General features: G+C 32.9%; 4 protein-coding genes across 6 annotated transcripts; 2 read left to right on the top strand and 2 right to left on the bottom strand.

The window, feature by feature from the left end:
* Nucleotides 1-946: 946 nt before the first annotated feature.
* ERS1 (ethylene response sensor 1) lies at nucleotides 947-5,483 on the top strand. 2 transcript variants are annotated; one of them, XM_028068752.2, is made up of 6 exons: nucleotides 947-1,260; nucleotides 1,671-2,599; nucleotides 3,685-4,053; nucleotides 4,168-4,434; nucleotides 4,737-4,864; nucleotides 4,985-5,483. In XM_028068752.2, the coding sequence occupies exons 2-6, from the start codon at nucleotides 1,691-1,693 to the stop codon at nucleotides 5,220-5,222; spliced, it is 1,911 nt and encodes a 636-aa protein (XP_027924553.2). In that variant the 5' UTR covers nucleotides 947-1,260; nucleotides 1,671-1,690; the 3' UTR covers nucleotides 5,223-5,483. The 2 variants fall into 2 exon arrangements, with proteins under 2 accessions (XP_027924553.2, XP_027924560.2); XM_028068759.2 differs by having other exon boundaries at nucleotides 1,238-1,355.
* A 1,906-nt stretch (nucleotides 5,484-7,389) lies between these two features.
* Nucleotides 7,390-9,588, bottom strand: LOC114162856 (large ribosomal subunit protein eL19x). The gene is made up of 5 exons (XM_028046841.1): nucleotides 9,410-9,588; nucleotides 9,010-9,132; nucleotides 7,955-8,268; nucleotides 7,747-7,811; nucleotides 7,390-7,664 (listed from the first exon to the last, which is right to left on the bottom strand). Exons 1-5 carry the CDS (start codon nucleotides 9,519-9,521, stop codon nucleotides 7,640-7,642), a joined length of 639 nt encoding a protein of 212 aa, XP_027902642.1. The 5' UTR covers nucleotides 9,522-9,588; the 3' UTR covers nucleotides 7,390-7,639.
* Nucleotides 9,589-11,578: 1,990 nt separating this feature from the next.
* On the top strand, nucleotides 11,579-13,106 carry LOC114165208 (uncharacterized). Its single transcript, XM_028049870.2, has 3 exons — nucleotides 11,579-12,069; nucleotides 12,180-12,210; nucleotides 12,286-13,106. Exons 1-3 carry the CDS (start codon nucleotides 11,747-11,749, stop codon nucleotides 12,928-12,930), a joined length of 999 nt encoding a protein of 332 aa, XP_027905671.1. The 5' UTR covers nucleotides 11,579-11,746; the 3' UTR covers nucleotides 12,931-13,106.
* A 677-nt stretch (nucleotides 13,107-13,783) lies between these two features.
* On the bottom strand, nucleotides 13,784-21,245 carry RSH1 (RELA/SPOT homolog 1). 2 transcript variants are annotated; one of them, XM_028085265.2, is made up of 24 exons: nucleotides 20,991-21,245; nucleotides 20,581-20,774; nucleotides 20,195-20,374; nucleotides 20,017-20,082; nucleotides 19,799-19,891; nucleotides 19,566-19,697; nucleotides 19,336-19,437; nucleotides 19,178-19,255; nucleotides 18,500-18,571; nucleotides 18,197-18,304; nucleotides 17,944-18,041; nucleotides 17,688-17,748; nucleotides 17,527-17,589; nucleotides 17,374-17,430; nucleotides 17,166-17,267; nucleotides 16,858-17,016; nucleotides 16,536-16,667; nucleotides 16,307-16,393; nucleotides 16,137-16,208; nucleotides 15,449-15,535; nucleotides 14,925-15,378; nucleotides 14,473-14,534; nucleotides 14,283-14,351; nucleotides 13,784-14,173 (listed from the first exon to the last, which is right to left on the bottom strand). In XM_028085265.2, exons 1-24 carry the CDS (start codon nucleotides 21,013-21,015, stop codon nucleotides 14,069-14,071), a joined length of 2,658 nt encoding a protein of 885 aa, XP_027941066.2. In that variant the 5' UTR covers nucleotides 21,016-21,245; the 3' UTR covers nucleotides 13,784-14,068. The 2 variants fall into 2 exon arrangements, with proteins under 2 accessions (XP_027941066.2, XP_085530419.1); XM_085674293.1 differs by lacking the exon at nucleotides 20,991-21,245 and having other exon boundaries at nucleotides 20,591-20,729.
* Nucleotides 21,246-26,907: the final 5,662 nt, after the last annotated feature.

Below are 26,907 nucleotides of genomic sequence, written 5' to 3'. Positions count from 1 at the left end.
ATTGTGAGATTATGTGTCAACAAGCAACATTGCGTCAACCGATCTATCAGCCTTTAAAATTGAGTTGTGAGACTATAAATATGAAGATTTATATATCAACATCAACAACATAGTCTATATAAAAATAAGACTGTTACATATTTTTTTTTTTACGTCTTGGATCCAAATTAAATATTACTTTATTAAGAAAGTTAAAAGTGAATATATACGTTTAGGGAAGAAAAAAAAGTGAAACATATTTTAGATTTATCTAAAAATGAACAAATACTGATTTTAGTTTCAATAATTTTTTTTTTCATTCCCATCAAATACGAACTTATAATTCTTAGTATGTGGTAAACTTTTCATCCTTTTCTAAACTTTATTTTAAGATATATTTAACATATTTCACAACACTAATGGACTTTATCTGAAAAAAAAAATTTTGATTAAGAACAAATACATATTGATTTTTTTATGGTTACATACATATCTCAGAAATGTGAGTCAAAAGTTATGGGAGGAATTAGTGTTTTAGTGAAGCATTTATGATTAATTAAAAGCTGTTTTGGATGATATGGGCGCAGCAGCCGTCGGTTTTCATAAACAAAAGAATGCAATTCGGAATTTGGACCGGATGCGCTGGATTCAACACCAATTTGTCAACACTCCAAGCAAAAGTTAACACACATCCACACAGTGGACCAAGTTCAAAGAAAGTTAAGAAAGTTGAATGATGCAGAATTGAGAAATCCTGTATTTGCGGTTCAATATTTTTTGCGAATGGGTGAATCCAACTTCAAATTTATTTACACGTACACAGAAAAGTGAAACCCAGTAGGCCCAGCACCGTCCAATGAATTCTGACTTCCTTGCACAAAAAATCCTAACCTCTAAACAGAAAGCAAGTCGTATTAACTTTTTGCAAATATTACCACAAATGAGAAAGAAAAAAGATACAATAAGGTGACAGCCAATCCGAAAATGATGTGGCACGTGTGTAAAGCGAAAAGTAAAATGAGAGAAGCATGGAAAAAAGGGCACGGCACGCCCGAGTCGGAGTAGGGGGGGTTTGCCATGCTTGTCCGTGAGAGGGGTTAAGGTTAATGAATTCAATCAGTGCCTCATTTCATGTCATGCTTTTTTAACTTACTCACAAACAAACTCACTCCTTCTTTCTTTCCTTTGTCTTCTTCGCCTCTTCGCCGCTTCGCCTCTTCGCCTAACCGAATGGCCACCGCTTCCACCACCTGATCCACTTCTCCTTTTCATCTTATTTTGGTAACAATCACTTCCATCTCTCTCCATCATTCGATCCATTCTCCTGATTTCTCTATACTGTTTCCTCAACACTCCAACCCTTCTTTAATTCACTGGTTTAGCTCTCGTGCCAGATTTATTTTGACCGTTATTTTTTATAGATTAAATACGCCGTTATTTTTTTTTTCGCTAGATTTTATCACGATTTCACTGATTGTTGGATTTCACTAATATATATTGAAACGTGTTGGAGATTTTTTTTTAATTTTCTTTTATTGTTAGTATTTGGTTCGGTTCTCAGCTCGTGTTTTAGGTTTTATTCATCCGTGTAATTCATGCTGTTCACTTGTTGATGTTGATTTTGAAGTTTGAATACTAGTTTATGATATTTTAGAATACAATAGAATGATTTTTAAATCCTGTTGTTACAGATCCGTTCATACGGGGATAGATGATGGAGTCCTGTGATTGTATAGATACGCAGTATCCGCCGGATGAACTTCTTGTCAAGTATCAGTATATCTCGGATGTTCTTATTGCTCTTGCGTATTTTTCGATTCCGGTGGAGCTCATCTACTTTGTGCAGAAGTCGGCTTTCTTTCCGTATAGATGGGTGCTTATGCAGTTTGGTGCTTTTATTGTCCTCTGTGGAGCAACTCATTTCATAAACCTGTGGACGTTCTCTCCGCACTCCAAAGCTGTTGCTGTGGTCATGACGATTGCCAAAGTGTCTTGTGCTATCGTGTCTTGCGCGACGGCTCTGATGCTTGTGCACATCATTCCTGATCTGTTGAGTGTCAAGACGCGTGAACTGTTCCTCAAGAACAAGGCTGAGGAGCTTGACAGGGAGATGGGACTTATTCTTACTCAGGAGGAGACCGGAAGGCATGTTAGAATGTTGACTCATGAAATTAGGAGCACACTTGACAGACACACAATTTTAAAGACTACTCTTGTGGAGCTGGGGAGGACTTTGGGCTTGGAGGAATGTGCATTATGGATGCCTTCCAGAAATGGTCTGAATCTGCAGCTGTCCCATACTTTAACCTACCATGTTCAAGTTGGCTCTACAGTGCAAACGAACAATCCTATTGTCAATGAAGTTTTCAACAGCCCTCGAGCTATGCGGATACCGCCCACCTGTCCACTTGCCCGGATCAGACCTCTTGTGGGAAGATATGTGCCGCCTGAAGTTGTTGCTGTTCGGGTGCCTCTTCTAAATTTGTCCAATTTTCAAATTAATGATTGGCCCGATATATCAGCGAAGAGCTATGCAATCATGGTTCTCATCCTCCCTACTGACAGTGTTAGAAAATGGCGAGACCATGAGTTGGAACTTGTTGATGTGGTTGCGGATCAGGTATTGTATTCATTTGAGATTTCCTTTATCACACTGGTTTTCATTTCTTGTCTTGTCGGTTTTGCTTTTGATTGTATGTTCCCCATACCTTACTTCCATTACTGTGTTTTCCTTCACTCCTTGTTTGTTTGCTTAGACAGTCATATCCATTGTCATTGGCACTTGGAAAGTTCTGTTCTTACTGTTATATGGAACTTGTTCTGGAGTGTGGAATATTCAAGAGAATGGGAAAATGGTTATTATAGTAATGAAAAAGATAGTGAATTTTTGGTAAACTCAACCATAAAAGTTAGCAAAGGTGGAAGCATGGTCGAATGATGTAATTATAGTTATAAAAATATTTTTTTGCTGTATTTTTTTGCTCTTCACTTGGTGATTAAGACAATTAGAATGTCTGTGATATGTGTATTTATTACTTCTCTATTTAATTCAACCTCCACCATGTAGTCAATACACAGATCTCATCATGTCTCTGGTATTAGGGATAGGATAGACTTGATACTATATTAAAACTGAGAATGGACAGGCTCAAGAAAAAACTAACTCGGGGGGAGCATGATCCAAGTCATCATAAAGGGTTCTTTGTCTATATACCTAGTTGATGTGGGATAGTAACAAACCTCTTTTGGATATCCAGTAAAGGTGAAAACAGACATTTAATCCTGTCTAGTGTCATATATTGGCAGAAGAGATTGAGCTAATCTGATGAATATCTTTTTAGCTTAAATATAATCAGTAGTTCGTTGTGTGGGATATTCCTCATTCCCTGCTTCTATGTATGCCTCCTAGTATGAATAACTCTATATTAATTACAAGCGAAACGTTTCATCTAGTTGTATGCTTTCTTGGAATATTGTTTTCTTACTAAATTAAATGACTATGTTTGTATCATGTTTGAAGTTTGGTTTTTTGGAAATTGCCGTTTCAAAATTTTGCCCACACTTTCTGGTGTCATGGTGGGATTTTTTTTTTCTTTATGTCTCCTGTCAAATGGAGCAACATGGCTGTATTGTTAGGACTTTCAAAACATTTAAGGTCAGTGTCTATTCCTCTACTTGTTGAATTCATTTTTAGTTTCCAAACAGGTAGCAGTTGCCCTTTCTCATGCTGCTATTTTGGAGGAGTCTATGCGAGCCCGTGATCAACTCATGGAGCAGAATGTTGCTTTAGATTTGGCCCGTCGTGAGGCAGAGATGGCAATCCATGCTCGCAATGATTTTCTTGCCGTCATGAATCATGAAATGAGGACACCAATGCATGCAATCATAGCATTGTCGTCACTTCTCTTGGAGACTGAACTGACTCCGGAGCAGAGGGTTATGATAGAGACAGTGTTGAAGAGTAGTAATGTTTTGGCAACACTCATTAATGATGTTCTAGATCTTTCTCGACTTGAAGATGGTAGCCTCGAATTGGAAATGGGCAAATTCAACCTTCATGGTGTTTTGGGAGAGGTAGTTGCTATAAGTTTTTATGCTTCATTGTTCTGAAATAGCAGTAACATAATTCTCTTGTCTTTTACTGTGTAGTGAATTTTTGTATTGTCTTGTTTTTAATCTTAAATGCAGATTGTTGAACTGATAAAGCCAATAGCATCTGTGAAAAAATTACCCATTACTTTAATTTTGGCTCCTGATCTGCCTACGCATGCCATTGGTGATGAAAAGCGGTTAACACAAACACTTCTGAATGTGGTGGGTAATGCTGTGAAATTCACTAAGGAGGGTTATGTTTCTATAAGAGCATCTGTAGCAAAACCAGAATCTTTACAAGATTGGCGACCTCCAGAGTTCTATCCAACATCAAGTGATGGTCATTTCTACATTCGAGTCCAGGTTATGATTATGCCATTCAATATCTCAGCCTTAATTTTCTTAAATTTTTAGATATAACTTTTAGTAAAATCCCACGTGCTTTACATTCATATAGTGATGTGATTGTATTCTTAGGTTATCTAAATGATTGAGACATCCAGATCATCCATACGGATATACCGAGATAAAAAGCCTTGGAATTAATCCAAAGATATTTTTGTTGTCATTGTCGTCAATTTAGCAACTGTTAGAAGTTAATTTAAATTTGCTTTTTCTTTGTTGTTATTATTATTAACACAAGCATCATCGTATCCTTTGTTTAGGTTAAGGACTCTGGATGTGGGATTCCCCCACAAGATATTCCTCATCTCTTTACCAAGTTTGCTCAGTCTCGGAGTGGACCAGCCCGACCTAGCAGTGGTGCAGGTCTTGGACTTGCAATTTGTAAAAGGTAGGGGGAAACATCAAGTAGTACTTTGAATTGTCAACATGCTAAATGGATGTTATTACTGTAAGCGTAAATAATCGTTGTCTTTCGTCTATTAAGTCTGACTCCATAAAATTGATTCAGATTTGTAAACCTCATGGGAGGTCACATATGGATTGAGAGCGAGGGCCCTGGCAAAGGAAGCACAGCTACATTTATTGTCAAACTTGGGATTTGTGGCAGTCCAGATCCATCAGATCATCAAACTACAAACAGAAGCCAAGCATACAGTGGAAGTGGTGGCCTCGCCAGATTTAAAGCTTTCATCAAAGATGAAGACGACAGTGGTTTTTCTACTCGGCGCAATCAAAGAAGTTTCTAATATCCAAGACAGCAAAATTGCATACCTTCCAATCGTAGTCGACAAGATGGAGTAAGCCTACTCATTATGCATGTACTAAATTGGGTAATTTACAGTTTGCAGCTGTAGATTAGGATTACTATGTCAGGCATATTTCTAACAAACAGTTTTCATCCGAACTCCTGCCGTATTTTAACTAGAATACAATACATGGAACAAAGTTCAGATATTGCGTTAGTGGCATTTATCTATAAAAGTGAAAGTATCGATATCAGTTCTTCATCTCTCACCATGTTACTTGGTTCGTTAGATTTTCTGTCTATAGTTTGTGTTGAACTTTAACTATATTGTGAAAAAGAGTATTATATAAGTGGACATACCAAGAAGCTTTGGTTTCGAATTTGTAGATTGGAGTTTAATGTTTGAAAGGAAAATGGCCGGTTCCACTTTACTATGGCAAGCTTTTCTTATTTCTATATCAAAGCATAAGCACCGCTCGGGTACTCTGAAGATTCTCACTGCAGAAACGCATTAAGTTGGCCATATAGTTGGATGAAAGCTAAAACGATGAATAATATCTTTATGCATAGGGAATCAATTTTACGCACAATCACAATAACCAACCCTAAATTAGGACCAAGTACTTTAGATTTCTTTATTCATACACTTCAATGTCATGTCAATTATTGCATATCTTTCACCATGACCACACTAATTTATACGTGGAACAATGATTCTTTAATTTCTTTTATGTATTTAATTAACTGATAAAGTTGATTGATTAAAAAAAAGAATAAATTTAAAGTTACGAATTCCAATTCTTATTTTCATATTATTCAGAATTTTTTTCTCACCTACTTATTCTTTTTCTTTCTTTCATTAAACACCTTTGTTTCCTCTATTTATCTGCTATTCTCATTTTTTATTTATTTATATCCACCATAATTTTTTTTTCTTTTCATTTTACCAAACGAAAATTAAGTGTATGCCTTGAATTAAAGTGTTTCAATAATACGATTTTACCATTGATACTTGATGTGCTTTCAGCACCACCCTAATATTATACCCTTTATATTTTAATGTTTAAGGTTAATATACATATATATATATAAGAAATATTTCATGTAAGGAAAACTTTACTATCTTCTTTTTTATATCTCTTAATGTTTTATGTCTTAAAATTATTTCAAATAATTGATCCTTTCAAATTTGAAGTCTAATTAATACAAATATTTATTTATCATCTCCTATAGGTGATATATAAATGAAAGGTCAGTATATTAAATAAGCAAGCCATTTTGGTTTAACTTAGATATACTAATATTTTAATCTTATTAAACAATTTTTAATTAGTGTATGTTAATCTTAAAGTAGAAAGGTGTGTTGTTTAACATTAAATAAAAGTAAAATAAAAAAAAAGTATTTAAATTATGAAATTTTAAAACAACTGCTTTGAATATATATATATATATATATATATATATATATATATATATATATATATATATATATATTATATATATATATATTATAATTTTTGAAATATCTAAAAAAATGAGATAATTCTGAAAATAATTTACATTGACAAATATGGGAAGTCCTTTTGTAAGATGCAGTTTAAAATATCTCAAATGAACATTCTTTTGACAAAATTATATTAAAATACAGCATTCTATGAAGTTTATAAACAAAATACTTCACAGGAAATTGGCCTATCCATGCATGATGTTTTCCAAAATTACAAAATATCTCATTCTTTCCTATCCTTGCATTTTACATAGCACTAATCTCATCAATCAGTCTCGCATTTACGATTACCATAAACGTTACAACAATATATATTAACGTAATTCTGTAAAATCTAACTGATCTAAAAGATTCACTAGATAGTTTAAGTTCTTGAATATTGCAGGAGTCTACATCTTGGGCGTATAGGATATCGAAAAACATTAAGATGATACGGATATTGATGGCATATAGGACTACACAGAGCAGAAGAAATACGAACGTTTCACTAGTTTAAAAAACACAAACTAAAAATGTTTGAAGTTACGTATTAAAAAAACTAATTTCTCTAGTCACTAAGTGGACAAGACGGGAGACGGAGCTAATTTACATGTAGCCAACTTGCTTTTGTAGTTGAATTGTTTAAGCGGCGAATAAAACAAATTCAATCGGGACTAGACGATTCAAAGAACATTAAAGCCATAGCCATAAAAGAATTAACAAAAGTATTTCCGAAACAGTAACGATATCCGTACAAAAAAGCCAAAACACAAGCGAGAAAGAGCAATGTTATAATTTCATATACTTAAATAAAAACTAAAGAAGGTCTAAACCAACACAGAAATTCAACAATACTTGTCAAAACTACTTTAGAACAATAACTGAGAACGGCAGCCCCAAAAATTCTACGAGCCAATATCAGAATATGTGGCTCACTTCTTGGATTTCTTTTGTGCTCTGCAATGAAAGATGTTCAATCAGACAACACATAAAACCCGAAGGGTGTAAACATAGGACAAGCATAAATTAGACTACTCACTGGGCAGGCTGTGATGCTGTAGCAGCAGGAGCACTGGGTGCAGCTGATGCCTTTTCTCCTGGACCCTACATTTTTTCAAGAGGAAGAGCCAATGGTCAAATTCTATAATTCCAATTTCAGCAAAAATAATTTTGAATGCCCTAAATCCCCAAGTGCTCCAATTACTACTTTCACAAGTAATATCCACTCAACACAGTATGAAACTCACTTGGGCCAATCGCTCCTCCCTCCGGGCAATTTTCCTTTCCCTGCTGGCCTTGTTCTTGGCACGTTTGGCCTCAAACTGATCAGACAAGGTCTTCTCTCTTGCCTTCTCAGCTTTGGACTTGTGTATGCTCTCCATCAAGACCCTCTTGTTCTTGAAAACATTACCCTTAACCTTCATGTACATGTCATGGTACATGTGCTTGTCAATCTTCTTTGATTCCCTGTACTTGCGAAGCAAGCGTCTGAGCACACGCATTCTCCTCATCCAAAGGATTTTAGTGGGAAGCCTTGCCTCCCTTGTACCCTTACGCTTACCTGGTATTATTCAGGAAACAGTATAAGTAATCCCAATATTTCCTAGATGTTTCACCCGTAAAAAATTCATATAAACTTGGTATTTTGCAAAACAATTACACTGATAAACCCAATTATAAAGAGTTTTATCCATAGAAAATGACAGAAGGCCAAAATTATGCCATACAAACGTACAATTGTGGCTTATGGTGCCACCATTGCGGGACTCCTTCACATATGACACATGACAGTAACGTAAAAAACCCACCACACTATTCTGCCATGCCACCATTTAACAACATATTTTGCCAAAATGGAAAACAACCCACTAAAATATTTACAATTGCATCATATATACCAATGAAGTCTGGGACACTAAAGTCCGATTACATAAATAACTAAATTAAAGCCTTATCCAATAAGTAAATACTATGCAGGCGACAAGCACCTAATTATGTATATTTTTTTTGATCGAAAGAAAAGTAGGTTGACCTATTTCTGTACAAGTTGCAATATTTGTTTACTAGTTATACTGCAGAACTTATTTCAGGAAAAAGCTTATTGAAATATCATAAGCTACTTAAAAAACCCCAAACCATTCCTTAAAGTGGTTACTTTATAATATTAATTTACATAAACTGTAAAGAAGTGACCAATGGAGAAGATAAAAAAAAAAACAAATTATCTAACAACGATTAGATCCCCAATCCATGAAAGCGAATGATTTCACATAAGGGCAATTAGGGCTGTGACTAAAATTACCATATCCAGAGTGACGTCCTTTTCTCTTGGCCTCCTTCATCCGACGGGCGCGTGAGCGAGAGTGAATCTTGGTGGGTTTCCTGATGATAAACCCATCCTTAACCAGCTTCCTTATGTTTTGGCCTGAAAATCAAAAACCACCCAAGTGTTTAAAAAAAAGATACACAGAACCTCAAATAAGGCATTTGGCTCCCCCAAAAGCTATGCAATGATTAGAAAAAACAACAACATTCAACGGTAACACTAGTTAAATAGGATTTGCAATCTACGAATTAAATAGCTCGAGTTAACATCCGCATATTCACGGAAGCGTTCAAAAACTCAGAACAGTTCAGATCCTATGGCACCTAAAACGAAAGTATTAATAATGACAAAAAAGCGGGAGAGAAAGAGTTCGTACGAGAATTGGCCATGGAGATTTCGTTGACTTCATTGGGGTCAAGCCAAACCTTTCCTCTGCCGCACTTGAGAACGCTTGCGGCGAGGCGCTTCTGCAGTTTCAGCGAAACCATCTTGTGATGAGAAAACACCTTACAACCCTAGGGTTTCGATGAAGTGCCCATGCAATAATAATATACTTGTTAGGTTGGGTTTGTGTGTCATGGACTACTTCTCACGGCCCGTTTCACTATGTCAGTCTCAATGGCCCAATATAAACAGCCCATTTTGTAGAGTTTATACAAAAAAATTATATTCGGTTGGTTTTTTGTTCGTTTTAAATTAAATAAAAATAAAAATAATATTTTTAAGTTTAACTTATAATAATAAAGTGATTTAAATATTTTTTTAGTTGTTTGGAATCATCATTTCATTAACACGTTATTGTTTAGTCTTCAAGTATTGTGAAATACTATTTTTAACCTTAGAAAACATTTATAACATAATGTGATAAATGATGTACTCAATAATTTTTGACATTCTGACTTAATTGAGTAATGTGATTTTTTTTTTAACTTTATTGAAAGGCTTGAATATTAAACCTATACCATTCCTTTTTGTCTTTGAAGTAAAAAAAAAAAAAAAGTTCTATTATTTCTCATAGTATTCTTTTTAATTATTGGATTAGACTACATTAGTAACATTGATAATGTGGTAAAATTGATCACATTAGTTTAATTGACTAACATGACTTTTTAAGAGATTTTGGTTCGATTGGAGTTAGATAAAGTTCCTGTTCCTTTGAATGAAATTATAAAATACAAAAGTGGATTAAAAAAAGGTTGAGTGAGATATTTAAACAATGTGAATGAGAATTTAAATATATGATAAAGGGAATATTTCAAATATTATTTAACTTCATATACTAAAAGCAACATTTGGCAAAATCAAATTACTGAACAAACGAAATATAAAAGTGGAAGACCAAAAGAAAAAAATACTCTAACTTTGGAGGACTAAAAGTATGTTTAGGCTTTCATCAAAATTTTTAAAAGAAGCATGTCACTTAATTACATTTATGTAACAAATATTGAATAAATCACTCTTCACATCTAATGTTCTAATGTCCAACTTGAAAAATATCATTTCACACAATTGAAAGATTAAAAATTAGAAATAAATTAATTTAAAGATGAAAGAAATAATGTTCGAGTTTATTACAAAAATATTTATATCAAAAATTTATTAAAGGTGGAAATTATACCACAAATCTTCTTAATGCACGAGTACAGCGATTAATTGTTTTGACTCTCGTTCTTTATTTTTATTTTCTAGCATGAATTACTGATTAATATGCCACTATCTCTTATTTAAAAGAAATTAATGACTAGAATCGTATTACAATTTTCCTTCCATCTAATATAAACATATGATTCTTTATCAAGTTTAACTAGTATTCATGATAAAGTTAGCTTCATATACACACTTCACAAAATGTTGTACGGGAACCTCTGGACTCTTTCTCACCAAATTATCAGTACCATCATCTTGTACAACAACTTCATAACATAATTCAATACTCATAATATACAAAACATGGTAAGCTACCTCCTTGGTTACCATTTATCTCACAACATATATCAATATTCTACATCATTAAAATGTCAAACATTCTACTGACTTTTATTCATGTGGTTATCATTTACTAAAATAAAATAAAATGAATATTTTTAAATACGGAAAGAAATTAATGTTTATTTTAAAATTAGAAAAAAATATATAAGTGTCATTAACATTATTTCAAGTACAATTTTTCTACACATTTACTGTTCTAAATTTTATGTATCATACATGTTAATAATCACCACTGTTCAAATATAGTCTTTATAGAGTATTATTAATTTCGCATTCAATCAATTTTTTACATACATTTTTTTTTTATAAATACAAAAAGTTAATTTTTTTATCATCGCAGTACCTATAAAAGTGCAACTAATGTAAGAAAAAAAAAACACATTTTCCCGATTAAAATAACGGGTGCTAGCTAGAAAAAGTAGGGTAAGAGAAGCATGAGACGAGAGAGTTAGTTATTCACGGATCTGTGTAGTGCACATTAGGCATGATTAAGTAGTTTTGTTTGAATAGTGGAGAAGTTTTAGTCATGAAGCTATCTATAACTGCGGACTGGTAATAATCATGGTCCATAAGCAAACACGTGCAACGCTGGGTTGAATTCACGGATTCTTCACCTCAGAAGATGACAACTAACATGTTTCTCCTTTATTTATAACATCCAACTCCATCCCATGGCCTAGTGTCGCACTTTCAGCAACCAAAGCAAACATTAAGAAACATATCCATGGAGGCCAAAAGCAGCGTCATCACAAACAAGCAAGCAAGGAAGAAACTCCTTCCAACCACTGCCTTATGTATTGGCGGCGAAGGAGGGATTGCGGGTCTTTTAGTATTCGGTGGAGCTCTGGCCATTGCAGGTTTCATGGCAGTTGCTTCTTTCGCCAACAACAAGCAAAAGGCAAAGGCCACCCGTGATCAACAAACTAAACCCCAACAACAATTGCTGTTGGACGAACACGAATGTAAGAATGAAGACGATCATGACACCACCCAGAGTCTCACCTCTCTCGTTAACAACTCATCAATCGAAAATGGAGATGCCACATGGTATATATATGCTACGTCAACACGCACTTGTTTATATATGTCTCTCTCTTTTTGCCTTGTTTAATTCCAACGCTTCGTGTTAACTACTGTCTGTATGTTACTGCTTGCAGCTATTGGACATCCGATACGAGCATCGACCAAGTAATTAATCCTTAATTCCTTTGTGTTTGTATGCGATCTTTCAATTGTCACAAAAACTTGGACATTTTTTTTCAGGAGGAGAAAAGTGAGCTTAAACCCAGGAGTGGTGATGAGGAGAGCCCAACGGAAATTGTGTTGTCTGACTCTTCGCCCCCACAAAGTGCGGCTTCGTCCAACGGAAGTGTTGTTGCGGATGAATGTATGGTATCATTGTTTAACAGACCCGGTGGCCAAGAACCAGAGCCGGATGAAAAGGATGAAGTACCTGAAGACGATCTAACATCCTCAGAAACAGAAACTGAAACTGAGGAGGAGGAGGAGGAGGAGGATGAGATGATGTCCGATGAAGTTTCAGAGTCTGGCTCAGAGGATACCTCAAAAGAAACAGGGACCACTTCCCTGGACTACAAGGAGGAACAAGTTTGGCCCTCAGAGCTGGTACAACGTGCAAAGCAAAAGTTGAAGGGAGAGAAGAACCATGTCTGCTCCCGCACTGATGTGGATAGCTCCGACTACGAGGAGGAGGTGACAATGGCACACCAAGCAAATTTGAACCAAAATCTGAACTTATTTATGGATCCGAATAATCAAGCGTTAACCTGGATTTTTCCCTTGCTGTTGCTAGCGCTGCTGATGCTCTTGGTTCTACTCACCTATCACCCACACGACTCATTTTATGTACTAGATGATGAGAGTCATTCGGTAGTCAGGCGAATTTAGAGGATCAAAAAATGTTAGACATTTTCCCCTTCAATCATCTTAAAATTTAATTTTAATGAGTGCCACCAATATAGGTTTCCTAAAATTTAACATTTTTTTATAAATGCAAAAGGTAACATTATATAGTATCTTCTTAATGAGTTTGGAAAACTACATTGTTATGAATTAAGATATATATGGAGAAAAGATTGCTATAACATGATTTTTAATACAACTTTTATTGTTTACTTAGGATTTGTTTTAATTCATTAATCATAAATCTTTCTTGCTATAAAGGTTTAAAAAATTGCAATATAATTAATTATCTCTGCAAAAAGAACACCATTAATATGCCAAATCTAATCTCTATTCAAAATTTAAGAAAATTAATAAGTCTCACTTTAAATTTACTTAGCTTTAATCATAATTTCATAGTTCCTGATGAATTTCTACTAAAGACAGTGTACCAAAAAGGGTACTACTAACATTTTATTGGAAATATATCTAAGCCAACATTTAATATATTAAAATTAATATCTATTTAAGATTTATGAAACCTTGTAACTCTCATTTTAAGTTTACTTAGCTTAAATCGTAATGTTATGAATTCTTACGCATTCCAACTGACGACAAAGTGCACTAAAAAAGATTATTAATAATTTTAGTGGAGAACCCATATACCAATCAATTAAAACACTAAAAACTCAAATTATTTATATAAATTACAAAGGTGATTTTTTTAAAAGAAATCAGAATGCGTTTACTGATCTTGCTTATCACAAATACCGAATATTAGCCAGTTTTTCCCCAAATTAAGTAGGATTGGAAGTCTTCCGGCCAGGAAAGTGACATTTTGTAACAGACACACTAGCAATGTCCTTGGGTAAATGCTTAGTTTCTGCACAAGTAATTTACATTGTATATTCCTTTATCCTATCACTCTTTTCTATATACAGTGCCTCGAGTTTCGAGTTTTTGACTCAATAGGCTGCTGCCGGATTATTGGGTTAGTAAGTTCGAATAAATATATGGGAACTATAAACAAAATTTAGCTACATAAATGCCTACGTTGCTGTGGACAAAACTTAATTCCCTGGTCTGGGTCTGTAATCGTTGGACAAACTGTAGTAGACGCCGAGAGGCAATGCAATCGAATCAACTAGCATTCCAGAACGCCACGTTCTTCCACTAAGCTCGGCCAGCTGCAACCGGTAGACCATCCCAAAACACCCAATATCAGATCTACTTTAGAGCAAGCACTGACCTGAAAAACAACTTATTTGTGTAAGATGACAAAGTGCACATTTGATGAACAAAGATAATCTAGATTAATTATCAATCACAAATGACTGTTTTCAGATATTATACTGTACCAAATTTTCTAAATTTCCTTCAACGTGAAATACCATAACAGCCATTCCCCTTCCTCCATCAATCTCAGCCTGCTCATTTGATAAATAAAAAGTGTTATAGACATGCCAAAAGTTGAACCATACTAATATAATGTCGAGACGTCTTATTTGAGTACTGCATAATTGCTTGGATTTTGGTTTAACCACTCACCACACAAGAACATATGGATATGCCAGCAGTGGACAACACTGTAGTGACCTCAGCCATCATGCCTGAAATAATTGTTCAACAGGTTACAATCGAGATGGCAATATAACGTTTGTTTAATGTGTCAGAGAGATGAGTCATCAACCAGAGCATTTAATGAAACACTACTAAATATTCATTTCTCCATTGTACCATCCCCCATCTCTAAGCCAAATTCTCACCCAATGCGTTTCACCACCTAGATATCAATCTTCGCTTAAATTATTAGATCCGAAAAATATAGTTACCACAATGTTCATAGGCCACAAGGTGTAAAGCCTCCATTTTACTGGCACGGATAATCAGTAAAAAATATCCCGATTCTTGCATAACATATTCTTATCAACAGTATTCGTTTGCATTTTTCACATTCAAGCAATAGCAGATTTAATAATTATTCAGAAGAGTAAGCTTACCTCTTCGGTCTATACATACTACAGATAACCACTGGATGGAGTGCCCTTCCATATTGTGCCAAGAAGCAATTTTCTGGGCTTGCCAACTTTCTAAACCTGGCAGGACCTCCTTATATCTTGGAATGTTAACTTGAATCATCTTTGCAACAAGGTTTCCCTGCAGTAACGTCTCCCCTTTTCCGTTGAAACTTTCACGCTGCACATGCTTATTATGTTTCCCGTTGACCTTGGGGACCCAAACACTTCCATTCTTACCCTGGAGGACAGTCTCAATTTTTGTTGACGTTGATATTTCCTCTCCATTCACAAACGTTTTACCCCATGGATATTTGGAACCACTGGAACCTTTTGATCGTTCTTCTGATTCACTATCCCCCTCAGAGTCAGTAACGAAGTCATTGACTGCTTCCGTAGTGATATCAGAAGCAGAGCGTGCAGCTTGCTCCCTTAGAAACTACACAAAGATATAAAATGTTTATTTAAAACACAAATTGTCAAGGTTAAGCCTTCATACGAAATCTTACCTTCATTATTTTGTGTCTCGCACTCCGTGTTTTAGCATGTTGCAACCACTGTTTATGCCTCTGAAAGGCAGATTTGCTGGAAAGTGCCTGCGAGCACAGTTAATATTTTGAGCTCTAATGAAGTGAAAAACAAATATATACGATAATTGTGACTAACCATTTATGTATGTATAAACAAAATATTTTCCTTAAATAACAGTGTAAAAAGTGTGTAAACAATTTGTCTTTGTCATGGAAGAAACATACAAATTAAATTGAAGGGGAAACATAATGCAACAAGACTACAAGTCGTAATTGCTTCCTCAATGACTTGAGAATCATAAGGAAACATAATATTTTTAACAACTTCTAAGAATAATTGTATCATAATATATTCAATAGATAGTCTAAGATATTACAAATATATTATGATATACCGAGATATTCTATATACTAGCAAGGTATTCTAACAAATAAAATTAGAGTAAACATGCACTTTTCGATGCAAAAACTAACAGACAGCACACACTTAGAGCATAGAGAGAGAATCATATAATGCAATAAAAATAACAGCATATCTTCCTAATTCTAACATTGCAAAGTAAATTTATATTTGCACATATACTTAAAACAAAATTAGTTTCCAATTACATCAATCTATCAAACAAAAAAAAAAAAAAACACTTAGGATGAGTTGAGCAATACTGACATTATATGTGATTATCTCCACAACTTCTGCATTTGCAAGTACATGTGTGGGAGAAACAAGATTTCCATTGACCTGCATTTACACCAAATGCGCCTCTAATAATTCAACAACACATTTACATATCTTCCATGACTAACATGATTTAAGAATGCAGATGTGGAGAGTTATACCTTCGCGGCTACCATCTTGTTTCCTATTTCAGTGTGTATCATATAAGCATAATCAATGACACTAGCACCCTGAGGAAGATTCTTAATCTGCAAATAGTGCGACAAAATATTATGAAGAAACAGCAGCTAATATTTAGATACAAGTTTCTAGTTGTCTTGTTGATTTTTTGGGGGGGAGAGGGGTGTGGGGGGAATTAGTCATATAATACATGATATAGTCCATCCTTACCTCTCCCCTTGGTGTGAACACAAAGACACGACTACCCAGCAGATCTCTTGTAATAGTGTCCACAAATTCCCTAGAACTCATGTTACCAACAAACTCTTCTTGCCACTCTCTAATTGCATTCAGCCAGCCAATCTGTAGAAACGGAAATACCTCATTCATGAGATCAGCATCAAGATTTTATTTTTGTTGCATTTTACAAAGCCAAAGTTTACCATTAGGCTAACAAACTAATGGAATCAAAATTGGGTAATGGCTACACCAAAATCTCTCTTTAAAATTTAAAAGATTATTTCTATCATAATCTCAGGGCCAGATAACATACTCTGAGAGCAATGTTAGCGTTGTTAAGACAAACTGTCTTCCCTCTTGAGCTTTTACCACTTGGTGTAGCACTTCCAACCAAGCCAGTGACAAATTCTCTCCCACTATAATGGGCAGCAATGCCTCTCTCAGCTATCAAATCCATTTCTTCTGTTCTAATCTGTAAAAAGTAAGACACTAATAAGAAACTTTTATTGTGAACTTCTAGCCGATCCAGACGAAGTTCTAATCTGGACCCATATTTATAAAAATTAGTTAGTGAAAATGGAACATGCGAAAGTAAAATTTACAAAATGCAGAAAACAAAACCTGGACTTCTAGCCTAAACATGCTTTCGTACAAAAATGGAATCACAGTCGTATGGAGACTTTGGTAGCCATTTGGTTTGGGGGTTGCAATATAATCCTTCACCTAGAACAAATCAAATATTTCTCACCGGTCACAAAGCAATGAAAATATATTTCTCTAAAAACTAACACTTTCTATTCTCAAATCGAATAAAAAATATCATACGTACAGATCTAGGAATAGGGGTCCAGATTCCATGGATCAACCCCAGAACATGATAGCAAATCTGCAGAAAACATGAGAGAAAAGCCTTTTTATATATCGAAAAAGGGAAGTGTAGGGAAGTGTAGCAGTCATATTTGAGACCATGATAAGTAGTTACCTGTTGTGGATTGCATAAAGGCCCAACCCCAATGCATGGCTTTGGTTTAATAACAATACGAAGCTGGTTACAATAAAAAGTTGGTTTTCAACAAACAAACTTGAAAAGTTTATCCAAATCTCTAGAACATTAAGTAATCCAGGTCATAAAAGAAAGCAAACCTGTGCAATTTGGTTAATCTCACTGATTGAACTTTTTGATTTGAGAACAGCCTTATAGATACTGCAAACGACAAACAATATTTGTAAATGAATATTCAGAAAAGTACATCAAATTATAAACAAAAGATGCATAATGATTCAGAAGAATAGAATAGAAAAACTATGACATTTAAAGTGTACATCATGTCAGATACGTCAACCAACATAAACAGTTGAATAAACAAGGAAGCATAGACATTCAGATCTGTGGTTTAACCTGTAAGGCTCTTTACAGACAGCACGGACTTCTGTTTTAACAGTTAGAAGGTCTAAGAATTGATCATCTTGGATTTTCTTCATTAATATTTTGTTTGCCTATCACAGAAAGAACAAATAAGCTTAATCAATGGACTATAGTGATAGAATCACCTGGAAAAAAGGTCAATAAATGGAAATATAAAAAGATAGCAAGCAGTTATAATTTGTTAACTTGTCTCTTCAAACACCAATTTAAGATAGAGTAGCATTACCTCCAGAAGTTCTTTCTCATGTTCTTTGTATAGCTCTGCTACTCTTCTCTTCACCTTAGCATAGTCTTCCGCATTTGTGTACATAAATGACAGATTTTCTAGTTCTGACTGTATCATCAAACAAGAATAGCTATGAATCATAATATATCAGAATTTCCCTCATGGGAAGAAATATTGGTTTATTATAATTAACTTAAAAGAACTTTGATCCTCAGTTCTACTATAAATATGCAGACTCATGGCATTACAGGAACAAAAAAATCATGAATGCTAGTTCTCAGAGATTAGGTAATCATAGGATACCTTAATTTGATACATCCCAAGCAACTTCGCTAAAGGAGCAAATACCTGCAATGTCTCCATTGCAATGCTAGCCTGTGCACAATGTATTCAAGTTAGAAACAATTTAGAATCTAGGATTTCTATGCATATAACAAGATTAAATAAATAACAATATTACTATAACCTGTTGAAATGTAATGTTATTTTATTATTATTTCTTTTGTATGTACCCAGCTTTAAGGTTAGGGTTCAAGGTAAGTGCCTTGCCTCTTTTTTCTAACCATACATGTATACATCAATAAAAGGTAAAACAATGTAAGTTAAATACACTATACTTTCTTAGGTAGAAGTGGATCCAGGTAAAGGCCTAACTGCAACTACTGACTTGTGGGGAGAACTTGACATAACCGCCACCCCCAGGCCTGAGTATTAGTATTATTATAATATCCTATTAGTATTATTATAATATCCTATGATGAGAACCAGTCAAAACCAAACAATGGTGATATTGCTATAACATGTAAGCTTTGGGCATTTTTAGTACCATTCACATTATGTCATGTTTTTAGGAAAATCAATGACAATTATGGAATGAAGTAAAGGCCAATCAATGACATATTTTTACTCTTAAACACTACATGGCCATAACAGTTTCCTCCCAACAGAACACAAAAAGTCTTTCAAATCAGTGTCCCTAACCTGTTTATGTGGAGGCATATGCGATAGCGTACGCATGTTATGCAACCTGTCTGCTAATTTGACAATTATAACACGAACCTGAAATGACACATATATTAGTTGCCAAACCACTTTCAATATGCAACACATTTGGAACAGACAAGAATATATTAGGTCACCTCCTCTGTCATAGCTAGAAACATTTGCCGAAGATCTTCTGCTTTCACATCTTGAACGGAATCATTTTCATTCTTATACTTCAACTTTCCAAGTTTTGATACCTAGTTAGAATTTAGAATGTTATGTGCATTTAATTTACTTGGTAAGTTTATGAATGTAGCACTAAAGCTATAGGAGACTTTCGATTTCCACCAACGTTTTTCAATCAAGATTCAAAAATAATAAGTACCTTGGTCTCTCCTTCCACAATGTGGCGAACGGTAGCACCAAACTCCTCCTCTATCCTCTCAAAAGTAACGACATTTGTATCCTCAACTGTATCATGAAGTAATCCAGCAGCAATTGACTCCCAATCAAGTTCCTGGACAAACGGTTGGATCCATAAAAAAACATTGATTTGGTTTGGTACACACATTTAGCATGTCAATTTTGCAAGAGAGTAAACATTTCTTCATAACTCACAAGTTCTCCAAGAATACGTGCAACCTCGACTGGGTGAATGATGAAGGGTTCACCGCTTCGTCTTTTCTGACCATCGTGAGCTTTAAATGCCAACTGTAACAACCAGGAATAAAAAGAAACAAAACAAAAAAAATAAATTAAGTAAATCCTACTGTGTTGAAGAAATTATTTTGCCAGAAAGAACATGCCAGGCTAGCTTCTCCAACTAATCAACTTACCATAAAAGCATTGTGGACTAACTCCAGTTCTTTTGAAGACAGGTACGAAATAGCAGGTTTAAGATCCTGAGGCAATCATGTGACAGGTAATACGACTCAGCCACTATCAAAGAGGATATCCCCATTCACAGAACTATAAACAACAACAGAAATGATTATGAAAAATTCAGGACTATACCTCCCACAAACTTTTTGGGGAAAACTCAGTGGCAGTGTCCGAAGAGAAGGCTGAAGAACAACATAATTGTCCTCTTCTAGGAGCAATTTGGGACATGTTTGACCTAGACAATCCTTCAAAAAGTACAATACCAAGTGGTTCATCGGAACATGAACCACCTACACTAAAAGCTTCACATCCCTGCCAATTATGCAAGATTAACAGATAACCTAGTTAGTAATTTAAACATCTCTTCTAACCATACTGACTCACAGAATGCAACAGAGGTCAACAAAAAGGAAAATTATCAATCAATCATTCTCATACCAAGAACCAGCATCCCTAATTCAATTAAAAAATTGAAAGCACTCAAACATGGAAGGGCCAAGGGAAACATAAAAACTTACAAAATTATACCGGTTCCTTCGTCCATTACGTCCGTTGGACAAGTCCGAACACTGGTGAGGAGGATGAGCAGTGCTCGCAAGAAACCCACTGAGAACCCTCGGAGCTTTCCACGCGCAAGAAAGAAGACTACAGTCGAATTTTCCGCTTCCGTCCCCTCTCCACAGCTTGCAGGCATTCACGCATTCTAAAGAAACTGCAGCACCACACCGTCACTCAGAAAACGACACTCGCAAACTCTTCCACTCAACAGAAACAAGAGCTTACGAACCAAACGCTAATAGGCACATTCAGTAGAATTAAAGAATCCAAAGCCCGGGAATTGGCACAGGGAATAAAGAATCTAGAGCGCATCAACAGAGTGGAAAAAAATTGGGAGGAGGATGTTTTAACGCAGGTTCAGTAGACGTACCTGACATGGAGGATGCAGAGGCCATGTTTTATTGAAAGAGAGCAATCTCATTGAATCTTGAATCCCGAAAGTGTGTGGAATCGGAAGCAACTGGCGAAAGATTGGGTCATTGAGGTTTGGATTGAGAGGGAATTGGAATTGGAGAGTGAGAGTGGTTGTGTTGTGAAAATAAGGAATGAAAGAATGGAAGAGATGAAACAAGTGCGAGCGATAACAAACACAGCTTCCAGGGGATATCGAGTTTAGCACAGGCCACACAAATACCGTTTCGTAAAGATATTTTTCTCTGACTCTCTTTTACATTTAATACTCTATTCTATTAAAAGGGAATAAATCAATACTTACTTAAGTTCGTTGAGTTTAACCACAAAATTTATTGATATTAAAAACAAAAAAACAATAACTATGATTACTGGTATCAATCACACAACCTTCTTATTCAGTTAATTAGGTAAAATAATAATAAAATACATAGAGATATTAATTACAGAGAAAATATTAATAAGTATTTAATAGCATTAATGGCAATGGTTTATTTTACATGCACATAACTTCTAACGTTTAATATTTGAATGGTTTAAATTAATGGAATTTTATTAAACTTTTACTCAACCTATCCACACATGGTTGATTTTTGAAGTACAAAATATTGTCTGAGAGTATAATAATTGATGGTCCTAAGATCGGTCGGAGTCAGATTCCTGCCGTATAGAAAGCTAAGTCAGGCCTCGAGAAATAAAATTATTTATATCGAAATAAATATGTAGCATTAATATAATATAATTAACTCTAGGTCTCGGTATCTTTAAAAAGAAAATTCTAGACCACGAGATAAAGGCATTCACAATTTTTTTTTTATAGTTGTTATTTCTTATTCCTTTACTTATTTAATTTTATTAATCACCAATTAAAATATATGTGTAAGTTTGTTCAATTTTTTTATAATAATAAAATTATTATTAATGTTACTATTATAATTATAAAATTAAATATATATTTTTTTTATTTTATTGTAAATCGTTTTTATTGATTTATTGTGTAGTTTTTCAATTAAAAGATAGTTAAATTCAAAAAAATCAAATAAAAACGCTCAAATTTAAAGTGTAAAATCTTATAAGGTGGTATTTTAGAAATGATAGTGGTTTAAAAATAGTGAGATTCGATTATTTTAATATTAAAAGGTTTTAATGTAAATAGAATTATTATAAAACAGTTTTATTATTTTAAAACACTTTATCTCTATAAATCATTTTCTATAGTTCTCTGACTTATTCCTAAAAGTTATGTTTTTCTAGTCATTTGATTGAAAACTCGAGACGGTATGATTTATCCTCTCGACGAGCACTTCAAGTTGAACTGGACTTACCAATTTCTTCGTTCACCCTCTTTTTGATCTATTTTTATTTTTTGTTGCATGTGAACCCACTTTCGCGCTTGCATGTGTTGTTTTAATCATCATTATGAGTCGTTGCAGATCAGTGATCATAGCGGTATGTCTGATCGTTCTTGTTATGTTCTTGTTATGTTCTTGTTGAGTTAGAGGCGTTTGACGTTTATATAGCTGTTTAAGCAGGATAATAGGTCAGACATGTAAGGGAAGCTACTTACACGCACTTATTTTAATTATAGACATGTTTGAATTACTCATTACAGTGTGTTCTACTGTGATTTGCTGGCTGACATGATTGGGTCGTGTGATGAATTTTACTTGTTGAACCGAGGTTAAATTCTCAAATTTACATGGTTTGAGTTATATGATGAAATTCTGAAATATTGTATGGTGGTACTAAGAATTTGCGGTTGTATCTGAGTTGTGGTATGGTATGAGATATATGAAATTATGGTATTGCAATTAAGATCAGTTAATATGTATGTTTGCGATAAACTTGACTTTGATTTGTGTTTTGCATCTGTAAAGGTTCTTGGGATGACTTGACTGACTAGAGAATGCATAATTATGCAGAAATTAAATTTTGCAGAATTATGCAAATTCGTTGAGCGAGCATTACTTGCTGGATGAATTTTTGGTGAAGGAATCACTGTCTTAAAAGTCGTAGGACCGACATTACTCGATGGACAAATTATTGGAAGAAGTTTCTCCTAGAGTTCTAGTGATACACTAGCTAGACGAACAATCTGTCTCTGATCGGAAAGGTACTTTTCGTCCAGTGAGAAGACGTGCTCGCTAAGTGAGTGGATCAGAACTTGAACAAATGCTGATTGATTTATTTTATAAGCTATGTAACTTCCGTATTTTTAGTTTCAATTTAGTCCTAATTTTTTAGTCACAATTTAACATTTTTTTTGACGAAAACATAAATCAAATAAACATTTTTATTTTTTTATTATATTTTATTTTATATTTTATTATTTATTAAGATTAAATGTTATGTTTTATAAAAAAAAATTAAAAGGCAAACAATTTAATTTCCATCAATTTCTAAAATATTCTACCTATAATTTAAAAATAAAAAAATAAAAATAAAAATTTTAAAAACATATACATAATTTAAAAAAAAATTAAAAATTTCCCTTAGATAATTCGCTAAGTATTTTAAATGTACAATAAAACTATAAGTATTTGCACATAATATGTGTCATCAATGGGTGATAATACTTATTATTGGAGGATTTGTCACAAAGATTTATTTCTTTATATCTTGTTCGTAAAAAAATGTATCAATTGAGAGATGTTATTTTTTCTCAAACTTTCAATATTATTATTTTTTTCTAATGACCAGCACTACCTCATCTTTAGTTTTTATTCAAAGCAGATAATCTTTCACTAAATGTGGTTTATTTTGTTAACTTTATTCAACTTTTTATTATACAACCTATAAAGAATGGATTGTGTGGGTCAAATATATCTTCGCATGTTTGCTCTTTGCAAGGATAAAAACGATGCAAATATTATTACACGTTTTGAATTTTGAGTTATTAAATTTACTCTCTTCTTCAATATATATACAACATTATCGCATATCAAGAGTGAATGTTCAAGAACGTAAAGTACAAATCAAAATAGTCGCAATGACAAAGACAATGATCGAAGATTTGTTGACTGACTATAAATCTTACTTTCATATACAATACAACTTACTAATATTTTATTCCTATTGAAATAAGTACAATTAACTCTTGTTGAGTAGAAATATCTAACACTAACTCCTTTACTAGATAAAATATATGATGTATATTGAAAATATATAGTACGTACATCCATTTTTCATATGGAGGAAATAACTATACATATAAAATAATTTTAACGATTATAGTAGGATACGATGCATGAATTGATTTAGCTATTAGAAAACTGAATTGAATTTTAAAACTGATTCTATAGGAGTCAAGTAAATTATATAATGATTAAATGAACTAAACTAAAATAGATTACAATTTAAGTGAATTAAATTGTTTTGAATTCTTTTTGATTTGCTTAAACTCTTTAAATTATTTGAATTGTTACCCATAAACATGTTAATTTAAATATACTTTCCAATCTTATAAGGTACAATCCAATTTAGTTTAATCAATTGTATTTATAAACAATTTAGTTTTTAGATATTAACCTAGTATAATAATTTAATCAAATGAAAAAAATCTGTAAACACCTTGGCAAAATAAGGTTTAAGGACAGAAAATCCCTTCCACTTATGTGAAACCCAATACTTAAAATTGATGGTTCTTTCTTCTGACACCTCCAAGTATTTCTTCTGTACCTCCAAAATTTTTTTAAATTTTCAAAAAGCCCTTTGACCATTTAAAAAAACTCATAGACATCACACCCCAAAAATTACTTCCGGATGTCGACTTCCGGAAGTCAAAATATATGATTTCCGCAAAATATATCTCCGAAAGTCGATTTCCGGAAGTCAAAAATCGTTACCGGAAGTCAAAAATCATTACCGGAAGTCGACTTTCGAAAATAAAAAAAAAACATTACCGGAAGTCGACTTCCAAAAATCAAAAAACATTATCAGAAGTCAACTTCCGGAAATCAAAAAATTAATTTTATTTTAAATATATATATATATATATATATATATATTTTTAAATTTATGTTTTCTACCTTTTATTTTATTTTTTTAAAACAAGTATCAAAAATATTAAAAATTGTAAAATATATAAATTTAAAAAAGTTATTATAGAAAATAAAAAATAAGTAAAAAAAACGCTAAATAAAAAAATGAAAAATAATTAAAATTAAAATAATAAAACTGGAAATTTTAAAAAATGAAAATTGAAAAAAAAAAATTATATATATATATATATATATATATTGTTTTAATTTAATTTAAATTATTTTTATTTTTATTTATTTTATTAATATTATTATAATTATTTTATTTATATATTTCTTGTGTATAATATTTTATATTTTATTTGAATTTTTAATTTTATTTAAAATTTAAATATTTAATTTTAATCAAATTTTTATTTTTTTTTAATTATATATCTTTTTATATTTTTAAATTTAAATTTATTTTTATATAATTTATTAAAACTTTAATAAAAATAAAAAAGAATTAAAAAAATTATATTTAAAATAATATATATAATGAAATTTAAAATTTTTAAAAAATGAATATATATTTTAATTTAAAGTTTTATTATTTTAAAATTAATTTAAATATTAAATAAAATTAAATGAAGCAGAATAAATTTTTTATTTTTTTGTTCTTTTTATTTAAAGTTTAATATTATTTTAATTTTACTTATATTTATATTTATATTTATTGTTTAGTATATTAAATAAAAATAAAATTATATATATAGATATTAATATTTTTTTAAAATATATATTAAGAAATATGAAAATATAAAAAAAAAATTAAAATTAAAATAACAATTAAAAGTTAGAAAACATAAATTTTAAAAAGAATTAAATATTTAAAATAAAATTAATTTATTGACTTACGGAAGTCGACTTCCGTAATATTTTTTGACTTCCGGTTATAAATTTTTACTTCCGGAAGTCGACTTTCGGTGATATATTTTGACTTCTGAAAGTCGACTTCTGGTGATACATTTTGACTTTCGGAAGTCAACTTCTAGTGATATATTTTGACTTCCAGAAGTCGACATAATTTTGGGGGTATGATGTTCGTGGGTTTCCTTAAATTGGCAAAGGGTTTTTTAGAAATTTAAAGAAATTTTGGAGGTGTAGAAGAAATTTTGGAGGTGCAGGAAGAAAGACCCAAAACTCATTCACCTAGTCTTAACACTTACGAGAAGCCCAATGTTTAAATCTCATTTACCTAGTGTTAAGGCAGCTTATTCTTTCTGAACCTCCAAACATTTTAACTTAGCACCCCCATAGAGTTGTGAAATAATCCATTTTTTCTTCTCACCCGTTCTTCTTGATCGAATAGTGCACCCCTCTCCCTCACTCATTACCTTATTCTTTTTCCAGGATCTCTCTCTCTCATTCTTCACCTTCTTCTTTCTATTAAAAAATATACTTTAGATTATATAATTCAAAATATATTTTTTATTTTTGTATTTTATAATATACAATCCTAAATAAAAAATCTATATTTTAAATTGCAAATTTGAGAATATTTCTGAATTGTACATTATGGAACTTAATGAAAATCTTAAACTAAAGAGTAAAATTGGAATTTTCAAGTGTATGAGATGCCTGATTAAATCATGGAGGTGCAGGAAGAATCAGCCTACTGTCAAGAGTAAAGATAAAGAACCACATTTGACTCTGGGAGCAGCCCATCATTTAGGCCCAATATTTGTCATACTTATGAGTGAGTGACGGCTGACACGGGTAGTTAGTATAATTTATTTTAGAAAAAAAAAAAGTAGTATTTTTAAGAAGATTCTTGAAATAATTCTTTATTGAAAGGTAATTATTTACCAAGAGTAATTCTTTGGCGAGCTTGTGCGAACACATGAATATTTATCT

This window comes from Vigna unguiculata, chromosome 1, assembly GCF_037176805.1.
Source record: "Vigna unguiculata cultivar grain cowpea cultivar isolate G323 ecotype 2 chromosome 1, ASM3717680v1, whole genome shotgun sequence".
In the NCBI taxonomy this organism is placed as follows: domain Eukaryota; kingdom Viridiplantae; phylum Streptophyta; class Magnoliopsida; order Fabales; family Fabaceae; genus Vigna; species Vigna unguiculata.
Note: the sequence above shows the minus strand (reverse complement) of the source record. Positions and strands in the feature narration are given on the sequence as shown.